Source organism: Elgaria multicarinata, chromosome 11, assembly GCF_023053635.1.
Source record: "Elgaria multicarinata webbii isolate HBS135686 ecotype San Diego chromosome 11, rElgMul1.1.pri, whole genome shotgun sequence".
NCBI lineage: Eukaryota > Metazoa > Chordata > Lepidosauria > Squamata > Anguidae > Elgaria > Elgaria multicarinata.
The window spans coordinates 39,874,101-39,889,687 of record NC_086181.1 but is presented as its reverse complement, the minus strand read 5'-3'; the positions used below and the strand labels follow the sequence as shown (position 1 = coordinate 39,889,687).

General features: G+C 47.3%; 1 protein-coding gene across 2 annotated transcripts; it reads right to left on the bottom strand.

Moving 5' to 3' along the window:
- Positions 1-162: 162 nt before the first annotated feature.
- SLC25A35 (solute carrier family 25 member 35) lies at positions 163-9,391 on the bottom strand. Of its 2 annotated transcripts, XM_063137927.1 has the most exons (5): positions 8,192-9,391; positions 6,105-6,170; positions 3,554-3,706; positions 1,719-1,853; positions 163-348 (listed from the first exon to the last, which is right to left on the bottom strand). In XM_063137927.1, exons 1-5 carry the CDS (start codon positions 8,564-8,566, stop codon positions 169-171), a joined length of 909 nt encoding a protein of 302 aa, XP_062993997.1. In that variant the 5' UTR covers positions 8,567-9,391; the 3' UTR covers positions 163-168. The 2 variants fall into 2 exon arrangements, with proteins under 2 accessions (XP_062993997.1, XP_062993998.1); XM_063137928.1 differs by lacking the exon at positions 6,105-6,170.
- Between the last annotated feature and the right edge of the window lie 6,196 nt (positions 9,392-15,587).

The following is a 15,587-nucleotide window of genomic DNA, read 5'->3' as shown; positions in this document are numbered from 1 at the left end:
GGTGCAAGTTCATAGCGGCCCCGGCTAATGTCAGATACATTCCAGAAGATGTGGGGTTTGGGGTGGGTGAGGCTGGCCTTGCTGATTTGAAGACCGTTGCACCTCTCCAGGGAAGAGGCAACGTGGACATCAAGTGGACGCATCCTGCATTGCCAGCCACCGTCGCCATCACCGCTTCTGCGCCCAACCAGTGTAGAATTGGCGCAACTGATCCCAAAAGAGCAGGCTGAGGATGGTGTGGGGGCCGATGCGGAAGTAAGAAGCCCCCAAGCCCTTGTAGATCCCAAGGAATCCCTCTGAGCGGATGATTTTGGCAAGGCAGTCGAGAAGGCCCTTATATAACAGGCCCTGCAGCAGAAAGAGAACAAACCGTTTTAACAAAAACGTAGCTGGAGGTGACACCTGACCCCCGCTTCCTTCCATCATTCACCTGTAGTTTTTAAGTTTCCTTGTGAGGGAATGGGATATCACCTTTTTTAAAAAAAAAAAAAAACACACCCTGGCTTTGGAGAGAAAACTCACCCCCCACACACACACACAGAAAAAGGACTAGGGGAGGAATGGATTTAATCGACTGGATGTGAGTGGCAAGCAGAAAAAGGTGTTTCAAATTCTTCTCTTCCAAATTTATAGAGATCGGATTTGAAATTGGGCGGGGGGCAGCCTTTCCCTTTTCGAGAGGTTGCAGTTTAATAGTAAGTCTAAACATTTCTTTCTGAGACAAAGGCAGCAATTCTACACACACTTACTTGGAAGTAAGCCCCATTCCCACAGAGACATAGTAAACATGCATAGGATTCCTAAAGGATTAGTCCGTTGCAACAAAAACAACGAAGAGTTTTGTGGCACCTTAAAGACTAACACATTATAGTATAGTGCACGCTTTCGTGGCTTAGAGTGTACTTCATCGGATGCATGAAGTGCTATCTTGAGTTACCAGAGAATTTGCACATGGTTGAGCCTGGGGAAGGTTTTTGTTTGGGCGGGGATTGAGACATCTAGAACTGACGGAGAAGGAGTTGGAAGGCTTAAAAGCAAGTCTGTGGGCTAGCTAACATAAGGACTCCATTGGGCCAGATCTAACCTAATTTATTTATTACTTATTTGAAGTATTTTTATGCCCCTCGTCAGCCAAAAAATGATCTCAGAATGACTTTCATAGGCCAGATCTACACCAAGCAAGATATTTGGAAACGGGTTGAAAACGGTACATGGAATGTGTGCTGGGCCCGAACAGTTGTCAATACCGTTATATATGTATATTTATTGTTTTACACTATTTGCATAATTTTATCTGTACGCCGCCCTGAGAGCCTAGTGATATATCAAGGGATATTTTAATAATAATAATAATCCGTTATAAAGCAGTAGTGTAGAGCCTGCCATATAATAAACAAGACCATCTGCCTGCAGGCTTACAATCTAAAAAGATATGACACACAAGGAAAAGGGGATGAGGAGGGAAGAGGAAAAAATGAATTCTTTTAGCAGGGCTTGTTAAATAACCTTGCTCTCCCTCTCACATTGCACTCAGGTCCCACTGATACCAATGGGGAAAATGAGCCATAACTAAGCAAGTCCCATAGATGTCAGTGGGGCTAAAGTGAAACTTAAGTTAGTGGGGAACCTATTATCTCAACTTTTTCTCTTTCCCAAACACACAGCACTCGCTCTGGCCTTCCCATCTGTGTCTCTCCAACGCCCCATGCTGTGCTTACCTGCCCATCAGGTCCCACAGGTTGGCTGTAGAGGCGGGTGCTGGCCACATCAAAAGGCGTCATGGCGATAGCCACAGTGAAGCTGCTTGTCATACCGGCACTCAAGGCTACCAGCCAGCTGTCCTTAGGGAAGATCTGGAGGTGAGAGGGGAGAGTGAGAATGGAGAAGTAGATGGTCACACCCTCAAAAGCAACAGGAGTGCTGGTACACAGTTTTGCAACCGAATGCCTTTGGGTGCCATAACCAGGGCTGGTTGTATTCTGGGTTGGCAGCCCATGAGTTCAGGAATTTGAACCAACCAGCATCCCCAGAATCACAAGCTTTCATTTAAAAATGGCAACACGCAAGTTCCTAGCCCTTTGGATTTGAAAAGTACACAAGCACACCTGGTGAAACCTCAAAAGTTTGGAGGGCCGCCGAGAAAAAATTCCAGAAACTGAAAGAGTTCCAGGATCCTATGCAGCCCCTTAGTACATTTATAATCTGCCTTACATCCATCATGAAATTCAAGAAGGTATTGCACAGGCTACGGCACTGACAGGGCCCAGAATTATGTGCTTTTAGACCGTGCTTCAGGAATAGAGCTATTTACTCTTCGCCATGGTTGGCAAAAGTGGAATAAATTATACAAAGCAAGGAAATAACCCACATGTTTAAAATCTGTATCATGGGCAGATGCTGTAGCTTTTCTTGGTATAAGATTTGGTCTAACTTGGAAGGCATCACTATTCTTAATTTAAGAAAGGGCAGCGTACAGCCAATCCAGGCCCCAACAACTTTTAACACAACTCAGTTTCTGCACGCAAATCAGCTCTCCTGACTCATTGATTTCATTTTATTTGCGACCCCCCCCCCCCCGGTTTTCTGGCCTGGCAAATCTAACAAAGCCCCCCGAGGACTGGTTAACAAGTTGACAACATGTATACAAAGTAAAACACACAGAAGACCTTTATCCCTCGCCCTCCAACATTGTACTAATAGTTCCTGAAAGACACGATTTAGACTTGAATGCTCAGTGATGGGAGGGAAGGGGAAATGTCAGCCTGATTTATGCTGTTTGGGGATGATGGGAGTTATATTCCCAACACATCTGCCTGGAGGGCATCACATGGGGAGCGGCTGATTTAGGGGTATTAGTCCAAAATATATATACACACACCCAAGCATAACTAGCTATTTAGTAACTCTCTTTCGGATCAATGTATCAACTAACATTAATATGGGGGGCCTCTTACAGCCCGAAGGGCAAATTGAATTTCGGAGAAGCTCTTCGGAGCCATAGTCCAATGGTGATTGGGACCAATGCAAAAGGGTTAAGGGCCGAAAATACCATTATATTTTAGCTCAGAGCAGTGAAGGCTGGTGGCTTCAATTTCGGTGGGGCTGTGAATCTATTCTCGTTTTCGCTCAAAACCAGCCAGAACCCTATCCAAGTTGCTCAACCTTATCCTCAAAATAGTTTCAGGACCTTGGAAAGCTCATTTAGAGTTCTGGCTGGTTCTGACTGAAACCCAGAATGGATTCACAGCCCCACCAAAATCAGAGCCACCAGCCTCAGTGCTTTTACTGCCAGTATCTAAGTCTAGAGGTGTGTCACCCTTTTAGAATAAGGAGGAAATGCACAAAAGCCAAGGAACTACCAAGTGATTGATGGTTGGGGAAAGGAGGCTTAGCCATCTGGAGGTTGGCCGGATTGGGGCCTATATCCGTGACAGCAGAGACGATCCACCAAGCGCCCTCTCCTCCCTCAACATCCCCCTAAAAAAACTTCCAGTATGCCACTGCAATAGCTACAAGAAAAACAGGCGCCTCCATAATTCTGTATCCGCTTTACCTCCAAGCGGCTGAAGAACTGTTTGGAAGCGGAGAAGGTGGACAGTTGCGTGGAGGATCCCACCATGACCCGGGGCACAGAGGAGATGGACCCTCGCCATAGTCCCAGCACGCCATGTTCTTTGTGGATCATCATCAGCGCGTGGAGCATTCCCTGGGCATGCAGAAAGAGAAACAAGGCCCCAATTGCAAAGAACTAGAGTGACTCCATGTTCTTTTCTTTGGGGATATTCATGTTTTATTGTATGGGCTAGATACTGCTGGTCTAGGAGAGGCCTAGGAAGAGAGGATGCTGGCAAAGAGATCTTGTGAGCCCTGAAGGGAGGGATGAGTCCGTTCTATCCCAAAATAGATGGCTTTGGGTGTCTCTGGGCACGTTATCTCCAGCCTCAAGGTCATAAACTGAGCCAGTGTGGTATAGTGGTTAGAGTGTTGGACTAGGAGTCGGGAGATCCAAATTCTAGTCCCCACTCAGCCATGGAAACCCACTGGGTGACTTTGGGCCAGTCACAGACTCTCAGCCCATCCTACCTCACAGGGTTGTTGTTGTGAGGATAAAATGGAGAGGAAGAGAAGGACTATGTACTCTGCCCTGGGTTCCTTGGAAGAAAAAAGGGGGGATATAAACGTAATAAATAAATAATAAATTAATTAAAATAAACTACTCAGACCTGCAGGAAGGGAAGAGTGCTTGCAGCTGGGTTGGTGTGAATCACACCACCTTTTCCTTCCACCCTCCTTTCTGGAGGGGAGGGGAGAGAGTAGCAGAGTCGGGTCTGGATATAGTATACATCTGGGGAGGGGTTTTGCCCACTGTCCTCATCCCGTCTTGGGAAGGAACCCTTAGGACCAGTAAGTGGCATAGTCCAGTTAGCGTGTTTTATTTTGTTTTGTCTGTTTCCAATGTATTGTAGGACTTCTCGTCATTTCGCTTCTTGTCATATTCTCTTCACACACCCTTTCCCCTCACTTGTAAATAAACTATTGCTAAGACTTGCACTGCTCTTTCCCATGTGAATCTGGTGTAATTGTGGTTGGGGCTACCACTCTTTGATTGTTCTGGATGCAAGGTACTGGGAGAAGCAGTTTGGTCTCTACTCCTTGCGCCCAGGGTCAGGCCTACCTGGAGATTCCCTCTGTTCCCAGGTGAGATGCCAGCCTGGAGGATGGTGGCAGCAGACCAAGAGTGGTTCAACGGAATCGTGTTGCCCTCTGCCTTCCTTGACACCAAATGTCTCCCTAAAACATCGCTTTGGACCACTGAGATCAGTCAGTTGGATGAATCCAGCGTGCTGGCTGGTGGATTCTGGAAGTCGTGATCCCTTCAATTTGTAAGGCACCACGTTGGGGAAGGCCAGCTAAGGCCACAATAATATATTATTATTATTATTATTATTATTATTATTATTATTATTATTATTATTATTATTATTTATTTATTTATATAGCACCATCAATGTACATGGTGCTGTACAGAGTAAAACAGTAAATAGCAAGACCCTGCCGCATAGGCTTACAATCTATTCCGCCTTTAAGGTGCCACTAGACTTTTTCGTGTTTTGCTCTAAACGTCTAGCACAGTGAGAAGGGACACCTTGAAGCAGCAAGTGAGTAAGAAGTGGGGGAAAAGACTCCCACTCTTGGCTACTGTATACCATGGGCGGACCAAAGGTGGATCTGTATATGTTTGGGATTTCAACTCCCAGAAGCCCCTACCAGCATGCTGAGTGTTGACGTCCATCTGGAGATCTACTTTCTGCTCACCCCTGGCTGTATACAGCCATGTCCTGCCAGTCTCCCTCTTGCCCCTATAGCAGAACCCTGTGTGGAACAACAGATTTGCCTTACAGCCTCCCCTATGACTACCATATAGATGTGTGGGGAGAGAGATCAGAATCCTTGTCTATCCCTCTCTGGCACACAGCCATCCTCTGTGGACGCTTCACCAATGGACTTGCTGGCTGTTCTTCGTGGTGACCCCATGGGGAGACCTGGGTGCCAGGCAACCCTGAGGGTTGCCAAGGCAATATTGGTTGCCAGCAAGCTCCTTTGGTACAAGAAAGCAGCTTGGGGCCCTAAAAGAGCCAGTGAGCCTGAATAGGCCCCCTGAAACAATCAAAACTAGGCAGGACCATAGCTCAGACTCTGAGTTTCAATCTTTGGCATTTCCACGTAAGAGCCTTTTCTGAAACCTGGAGAGCCATTGGCCGGCAGTGTATTATTTATTTATTTATTATTGCATTTATATCCCGCCCTTTTTTCCTCCAATGAACCCAAGGCGGCGTACCTCCTCCTCCTCCTCTCCATTTTATCTTCACAACAACCCTGTGAGGTAGGTTGGGCTGAGAGTCTGTGACTGGCCCAAAGTCACCCAGTGGGTTTCCATGGCCGAGTGGGGACTAGAACCCGGATCTCCCGACTCCCAGTCCAACACCTTAGCCACTACACCACACTGGCTCTCACACTAGCAGTGCTGATGCAGAAAGACCAATGGCCTGACTTAGATATACGGCAGCTTCTTTATTATAAGACACAAATTGAGCTCCACATACCTGGTGCTGATACTGGTGTCCCACTGCAATTTCAGCAGCAGACTGGGCCTGGATGTGGGTCTTCACCTGGAGGGAAGATGGGACACGTGTCAAGTTCCTAAGGAACAGCATGGGGAACCTCTTAGTAAACTCCCTCCCCGCAAACCCAACAATATTCCTCCCAGGGCCGGTGTCAGACTATTTTGTGCCCTAGGCAAGGTGAGCTACTTTCGCCCCCAAAAATGCCAACTTTGATTTTTAAGAACATATGTTTCCTGGAAAATATAAGAAGCACAAAACTTGAAACTGCTAAATTTATTTTAAGGTGCAAGAAATACGTCATGCCAATTATAGCAAACAAATTGGAAAGGAACGTCTATGGGTCTAAAATGCATTATTTAATAGGAATATCACCTCCAAATCATTATTATTATTATTATTATTATTATTATTTATATAGCGCCATCAATGTACATGGTGCTGTACAGAGTAGAGCAAATCATCCCCCCCCAACTCACACATGCGTGCATCACTCAGCATCACTCACTCCAAACAAACACACGCATGAACACATGCATTCACTCAAAGACCCCATTCACCCATATATTCTCTCTCTCTCTCTCTCTCTCTTCTGGGCGCGTCCCGGAAGTCCGAACGTGGAGCCACCCCACCCCAGCGTCCCTGGCTCTAGGTGGCCGCCTGAGTGGCCTCTATGGTAACACTGGCCCTGATTCCTCCCATTAAAGTGCTGCCATCTTCTATTTATTTATTTATTTATTTATTTATTACATTTCTATACCGCCCAATAGCCGGAGCTCTCTGGGCGGTTCACAAAATCTTCTAAAGTAGCAATGGTCCTAAGCATTCTGGATATGGATTTGTTCCCCAGGTGTAGCTTTGTTATACTAAACAGGATAGTCAAACTCACACGCTCAAGGTAGCCTTAAAAATCCAAGTGCGAGAAACTGGGAGACTTTCTGTGAATGCATCATTCCACTAAACAAACAAGCAAAAAGCTCTTCTCTAGCATCTGTCAGGGGTGCAGGAATGGATGGACCACAACAACACCGTTGTATAGAAAAAGGAGTCCAACATCTACTGTGTATTATTTTGGTTTTGATCTCTCACACGCTTTCAGAACAGTCATAGAAGGAGAACAAAGCAGAGGTGAGTATGTTTTTGTCTGTCAGTCTGGTTTTTAAATGATGAGGATGACTTATTAGGCCTCCCAAAAGCCACCCATCAACAATGGAGCTAGCTTCTGCAATTCTTATGATGTAACAAACTGCTTTGATTGTGTAATAAGGCACCAAACATTCAGCATTGGTTCAACTTCAAAGATAGATGGAAGCCCTTTGTCTAAATGGGAGATTATGAAAGGGGTTGTGACAGGAACGAAAGTTGTACATGAAGGTCAGGTCAAAACCCATTTCACTTTCTTTGCTCTAGGGTTGTCCATACCATTAGATAACAGTGCACCAGCTGGCCCAGAAAGCAGATATCAGCTGGTATTGAAGGACACTCAATTCCATCCCAAGGAATAAGCCCAATGTTTAATTATTTCTGGTTTGGGGTAGGGTGATGTCTAAATTGCCCCCAACCAAAATATCTCATTGATCTCAACATGGACTTGGGAGGGTAACTTCCAGTTCAGGGGGAATTTGTCTCAAGGAAAAGAGAATATAGTACGTGGAAAGAGAAGTAATTTTCACCAAGAGGGTGGTCAGGAGTGCTAATAAACTTACACCCACTTATGATCAAACTTCAGAGAGAAATGTTAAAATATCAAAGGAAACCAGGCCTTCGTAAATTCGAAATTATTGCATGGTTGGCAGAAAACCAGGACAACTGGAGGAACTTTAGTCTGGACTTGGTGCAATAAGAAAAATAACCGTGCCATGCCAGGGCTGATACATAAACACACACACACAAACCCCTGACACCTGCAATTCTGAAACACCTGACTTGCTCGCAGAACTAGTTCTAATCACAGAATTCTGGATTTTCAAGGGCAGAATCCCAACCGCCAACTACGTATCCTACAAAGAGATGTTTCGAGCCCATATTCCTTCTCCTCCTGGCTCCAAAATCCCATCCTTAAGACCCACCATATAGATGGGGCTGCTTGCAATGGCGCCCATTACGCCCGCCAACGCCCCCGCCAACGTGGAGCGCAGAGGGCTGACGCGCCCGTCCGGCGTGTGAATGTAACCAGCCGTCTCGACGATCCCGTAGGAGCCCAGGCGGATGCCGTTAAAGCCAAACTGGTAGCACAAGGCGGGCAAAAGTCCCCGTTGGAGAGCCGCCAGGCCGTCCACCCGCCCGATGGTGTAGAAGGCGTGGAAGACGTTGCGGTAGTGGCGGGTGTAGGTGCCCGGGGCACGAAGTTCTCCTTGCAGCTGCATCCTCGTCTTCACCACCTCCATCGGGTTGGTAAACAGGCAAGCCCCACAGGCAGCCACCCCACTAAGGAAGAAGTCCATTACGGGAGTGGGGATGGCTAAAGGTGTGGGGCGAGAAGCGAAAACAGGAACTGGGGAGGGTGGACAAGACAGATGATGGCAATTCTCTAGGGAAGAAGACTGTAAGTGATCAGGGTTGGGAATGGAGACCTAGAGATTAAAAAGGGGGATGTTAAGGAGTGGGTAGGGGGACCCAGAAGGCCAAAACAGCACCAAGGATGGTTCTGGGAAGGAGACGGGGAAACTGGGAAGAAAAGGAAGAAGAAACAGAAGCTATAGGGGAGGGGTGCATTTAGGGAAGGGAAACCCTGTTTGAGATGAAGATCAGGAACGAAAACAACCCAGAAGTGAATGGGGTGAGAGTTTAGGAAGAATGGGGGTGTCAATACCAGGTGTTCCTTTGTTTTGTTTTTTTGCAGAGAGGGAAAAGTGAAGATAAGGAAAAAGTAACTGGGAAGAGACGCTATTGCAGGGGCTTAGAAGCGAATGGCAGGAATTGATAGGAACCAGATATTAGGTTGGGAGATGCTAGCAAGAGAAGGTGCTAGGCTGAGAAATCGGGGTTGTAATTCGGGGGCCGGGAAGGAGGGGGGCAGAGGAGAAACCAAAATGAAATAAAATAAAATACAGCCGATCAAAGATCAACGGGCCCCCGTCTTGTCTTTTCGGAAACCGGGTCACTGGAGGAGGTCAACTGGAGAGAAAGAAAGTGATGGGGATACGAGGAGGAGGCAGGGAGGGAGATCTCCTCCTTCTGTCTCACCACCAGCGGAAACCGGGAGGCTGAAATCCCGGATTGCAGAGGAAGCGATCCGAGAAGGGATCCCTGCTTTCTCACGTGGCCGGCGCGCCAAGGCGACGGCCCCTCGGAAACCCTCGCCTTCCCTCCTCCTCCTGCCGCGGCCGCCGCTGCCTCCGCCGCCTTCTCTCCATCTGTGCCGACCCCGCTTCTGTCCCGGCGCCGAGGCCAGCCAGCCGGCCAGCCACGCCCCCAACCGGCACGGCTGTCCAACGGCTAGCCGCTTCCCACGACGTCACGCCCGGGATGCGCCAATAAGCGGCGGCAGAGCGAAAGCCACCCGACGCGCCCTGGCTTTACGCGTCTCTTGTGAGCGCACCTGCGGCAAGGAGCGCGCTGGCGGGGGGCGGGGGTGGGGGGGCGCTTCTCTTCTCTTCTCTCCTGACCTGACCTGTTCAAGAGCTTATGAATGGAGCTGGGCGGGGCAAGAGGGAGAGAAGCCGGGGCTGCTTCCCCCATTTCTTCTCTCCCCAGGACCCTTCAAGGCCATGCGCAATTGCTGGAGATGGTTCCCTGTGCCCAGGGACAGACCACCCCCCGTCCCCGTCTAAGCCCACGCGTTTGTGTTCAAATGTAAGCCTGCGCAGGATCGCATCTCTTCGACCCAAGGTCCCTTTCCGAATTTCGGAGGGGCCCAGTTTGGGCTAAAGTTGTGCCAAAGAGACCCGGCTCAGGCAGAAGAAGTGCATTTTTCCAATGGCGGCGGGTGGTAATGTTGGCGAAGAGTAATTAAACTGGATTAAGTGTACAGTTTAAGACATGGCTCCTAGAAACCTGGCCAGATATTCACCAAGCAGGATATAACAGGATATAACACTTCTGAAAACGGTTTGGAAACAGTATATGGAGTGTGTCCTGGGCCCCAACAGTTGTCACTACTGTTATAAACCATTTTAAAGCAGTAGTGTAGCTCCTGCCCGGTGCTGGAGGCTGGTGGCTCTGATGTCGGTGTGTGTGTGAATCCATTCTGGGTTTCATTCAGAACCAGCCGGAACTCTTTCTCTAAGGTGCTTAACCCTATCCCCAAAGTAGGATCAGCACTTTGGATAGCTTCTTTACAGTTCTGGCTAGTTCTGAACTGAAACCCAGAGTGGATTTACAGACCCACCAGAATCGGAGCCACCAGCCTCCACTGGGTCAGCTAGGTGATTACAGACACTGTACTTAATGGGTGCATTTTGCAGGCAGAGGGGTGGGGGGCTTTAGATGGCCATGTGTATTTACTCCAGTTGTGAAGCAACACAACTCCTATTTCTCTGCCACCCTCCCCACAACCGCCGTTCCATGCTCTGCAAAGTCTTTGAGGTTCCTGATATGTGAAGCGAATAATAGAACAGTTTGCCAGCCCAGATTGATAGACATAGAGAGGTGTAAAGCCCTACATGGTTTGGGTCCAGGCTACCTGTGGGATCGCCTTCTCCCATACAATCCGCCCCGCATATTCAGGTCCTCTGGGAAGAATCCACTTCAGCTAGCAAAAACTAGATTAACAACTGTCACCCGGAGGACCTTCTCTTCTGCTGCTCCCAGTCTGTGGAATGGCCTGCTGGAGGAGACTCATCAACTTAACAGCCTAGTAACGTTCAAGAAAGCTATAAAGACTGATCCCTTCCAGCAGGCCTATCCAGTGGAATTTTAATTTATTTATTTATTACATTTCTATACCACCCAATAGCCGGAGCTCTCTGGGCGGTTCACAAAAATTAAAAACATTCAAAGTATAAAACAGTATAAAACCATAATATAAAATACAGTATAAAAGCTCAACCAGATAAAAACAGCAGCAATGCAAAATTACAAATTTAAAACACCAAGTTAATATTTATTTATAGACTGTTAAAACGTTGGGAGAATAAAAAGGTCTTCACCTGGCGTCTAAAAGCATATAACATAGGTGCCAAACGAACCTCCTTAGGGAGCTCATTCCACAGCCGGGGTGCCACAGCAGAGAAGGCCCTCCTCCTGGTAGCCACCTGCCTCACTTCCTTTGGCAGGGGCTCGTGGAGAAGGACCCCTGAGGATGACCTTAGGGTCCGGGCAGATACATACGGGAGGAGGTGTTCCTTCAGATAGCCTGGCCCCAAGCCGTTTAGGGCTTTAAATGTTAATACCAGCACTTTGAATCGGCACTTTAAAAATCATTTTAATATGTTTTTAGAATGTTTTTTAGGATGTTTTAACCTTGTGTGGCGCAGAGTGGTAAGCAGCAGTTACTGCAGCCGAAACTCTCCCCACGGCCTGAGTTCGATCCCAGATCAAGCTGGTTCTCAGGCAGCCAGCTCGGGTCGACTCAGGCTTCCATCCTTCCGAGGTCGGTAAAATGAGTACCCAGCTAGCTGGGGGAAAGGCAACTGCAACTGGGGAAGGCAATGGCAAACCAACCCACTACAAAGTCTGCCAAGAAAACATCAGCGAAAGCAGGCGTCCCTCTAGGAGTCAGCAATGACTCAAGTGCTTGCACAAGAGGTTCCTTTCCTTTCCTTAACAATGTATGTTTTAATTCAGTTTAATGTATTTTACCGATCAAAATGAAGAGGCGGGACAGAAATACATTATTATTATTATTATTATTATTATTATTATTATTATTATTATTATTATTATGTATTTTTATGTGTTTTAATCTTTGTGAACTGCTCCAGTGAGCTTCAGCTATGAGCTGTTATAGAAATATAATAAATGAAATTAAGTTAAAGCAGTTCTTATATATGTGTGTGTGTGTGTGTATATACACACACACTAAACATGTGCACTTTTGCATTTTAAATTCACTTGAATCCCGACACCGGCAGGACTGCAGGAATAACATGGAAGTTTGCTTCTGCTGTCTCATCACCTGCCCCTCTCTAGGGGGACATCCCCACCCCCACCCCCACCCCAGGCTATGGCCCCTAGATTTTGCTGGATGAGCGAAACTGAGCGAGTGCTGTGTGTGGTAGAACAGGGCTGGGCAGAAAGTAGGTCTCCAGGTGGTTTGGACTTCAACTCCCAGCATTCCTGGCCAGTGGCCATGCTGACAGGGCTTCTGGGAGATGAAGTCCCAAACATCTGCAGATCTATCTTCTGCCCAGCCCTGCACTAAATGCCTTCCCAGCAAGGTAGAACCAAGTACCGCTACACAATAGCTATCCAGAGGAAGTGTATAGAATACAGCTGTGGCCAAGGGTGGGGAGGGCTTATGTTACCATAAGCAAATGGTCTAACCATCTCTCAACATGAAAAAGGCCACAAGAGGAGGAATGCAAACTGCTATCAGAGATAACTTTTTTAGCGCAACAGAGAAAACGAAGACAGTCGCCTTGCTCAATAGATATAGAGCTTCGTTCAAAAGCTAGATGTGTAATCATTTTTTAAAAAATTATCTCTATCGGGTCTGTTCAGACAATACACTAAGCCATGATGGTTAAATGTTTTGCGCTAACCAAGTGGGCTTGCCGTGTCGTGTGTAGGGCGTTTTCCCTAACCATGGTGGCTACATAATCAGTTTCACCACCCATGCGCTGCAAAAGGACTAGAAGGTCTAATTATGGCTTATCTTGTTGTCTGTCAGGCCCCCGTGGATAACTCCGTGGTTAACCGAGCACTGCCATAGACTGCCAATAGAGAAAAGAATAATCTTGCCTAAATGGCTGCTATACGGATGCCATTTCCGCAAAAGACTTTTTATGCAGAATAATGAGCTGCCATTTTTACTCATAATGGCGGCTCACTAAGGGGACAGGTGGCTGCATAGGTGACCCGTGTAGTACAGCAGGCGGCAACGAGGGTTCATGGACCCCAGTCCAGCGGTTTGAGCAGTGGTGAGTCCATTGGACTCCCCCCACCCCGTATCAGATGCCCATAACATCCCTTGCAGGGAACAAAGTTGTTTTCAATCCCATGCCAGCGACCTTGAGTGGGGGTGGGGGTTACTGACATGTGGCAGGAGCACTTGGCATGGTTAGTGCTAACCACCATGCACCGTGGTTAGTTTAACCACCCTTCCCCAAGTTACATCTGAACAGGGTCATTGTTGGCTGTGACTGATGGATTTTGGGAGTCCAATGACATGCAGAAAGGCACAGGTTCCTGATCCCTCGTCTATGTGCTTTTAAGGGCACAATCCTATGCATGTTTAGACAGAAAAAAACTCCCACAATTTTGGGGAATGCTGAGAGTTGTGGGACGTTTTTCTGTCTAAACAGGCATAGGGTTGCACTTACCCTACACCAAACACAGTAAATCCATCCTTCCTGAGCCTGGTGCCCTCCACGGGTTTTGGATTACAATACCCAGAATTCCTGACCATTGATGATGCTGGCTGAGGCTGATGGGAATTGAAATCCAAAACATCTGGAGAGCATCAGGTTGGGGGAAGCTGACCTAATCCTTCTGGGAAACCGCTGTGGCTCCAGTGGGAACACAGGTGCCAAAGAAATCCCCCTGCTTCTGCCAAGTAGGGCGGAAAGCAAAGATGTCAAGGCCCCAGCGTGACCAACACCACCCAATGGCATAGGTGAGGTTTTAGTTCATCGTGGTACACCTGTGCTCAATGAGCCACGCAGGGCTCACAACAGAGGTCCCACACAACAGGAAAAGCATCCAGATCTGCACATAATTGATAGTGGCGGTGGGAGAGCTTTGGTTTCATAGCAATTACTTGAGGGGGGGGGAGTGTGTGGAAGGAGAGGAAGAAAGGGAACAATGACGGATTTGTGTAAACCTCCACTGTTTTCACTTGACCTCGTAATGGTGACCCGTGTTACGTAGTCCTTGCAACTGGCTCTACACATCCCAGTTCAGGCAACTTTGGAGCCAAGTTGAGAGAAGAATTGAAAGGGCACTTCGTAAGCAGGGCTGGGTTGTATTTCCAAAAGGGATTGAAGGCAGGGAGAAGTTAAGCATTGGAGCTGTTGCGCAAGATACTAGCTGACCTCTCCCCGGGTCCTACTTCAATGGGGCAAGAGAGTTGCCCATATGACAGGGGTGCAGAACGTTAGAAGAGCCCTCCTGGATCAGCCCCAGGGTCCATTCCATTCAAACAGTGACCAACCAGCTGTCGATGGGAGACCCATGAATGCAACAGCACCCTCCCGCCCATGTTCCCCAGCAACTGGTGTACCTAGGCTTACTGCCTCTGATAGTGGAGGTAGCATATAGCCATCAGGAGTAGTAGCCATTGAAAATGTGCAGTTTGGCTTTTGCGCAGTCCCACCCCTTCTAAAAGGATGAAATGCCTCTCTAACTTAGTTACTGGAAGGAAGTGCTTTAAGCTAAAAGATGCTGGTAATCTTGGTATTCGGCCCTACCCAATACTAGAACACGGCCCCAGAGAGCTTAGGTCTTAGGTGGAAAGGGATTCAACGCCCCATTACTCTTGAGAGTAGCAGCTAAGCTCAATACCGATAAAATAACCATCTTTCTCCCGCTGACTTTACAGATGGCCTAGCTCAAAATTATAGGGGAACAGGGAAGAACACAGATAGGTCGCTTAGAGGACTTCCGCAAATAGAAAGAGGAAAATCTAGTTTCTAGATGTTGGCATTCAGCCCTCGAAGTGGAGTGAGGGCTACAGTGTGAAAGTGACTGATGGCCGCTGATGTGATACCTCGGCTAGTCTAGGTGTACAGCAGAGATGAATGGCACTGCTTTTTAACTTCTTCATGAACAGTCCGGGATTAGGAATGAGCAGCAAGGTGGTCCAATGTGCTGGTAATACCAAATTATTTAAACAAAAAGGGGCTGCAAAGAACTCCGGAAGGATCTCCAAATTGAGCGAATGGACATTAAAATTGGCAAATGTGGTTCAATACAAAACCCCCAGAACCAACTATATTGATGGGATCAGAGAGTTCTTTGGCAGTTGACTGAAAACCATCTTTGGGTTCTGGTCGATTTCTCAATGAAAACGTCAATCTGATGTGAACAGGACGAATTCCACATTGTGCATAATTACAAAATAAATTAAAAATAAAACTGCCAATATTGTACAGCCCATGCATAAATCTACGGTATGACCAAACTTGGAATACTGTGTATCGTTCTGGTCACTGCACCTCAAAAACAATACTGTAGAACTCGAATAGGGTAACCAAAACATTCAAGGCGCTGAAACGACTCCCCTATCTATATAAGAATATGGTAGCGTAAGGCTTATTACTGGAGATGTACCTGGCCGATTTTGCTCATTTTTGTTTTAAACTGAAGCTTGAGCAGAAAATGTCAAAAGTTCTAAGACGTTCAAAGCTCCAGCTTTAATAGCAA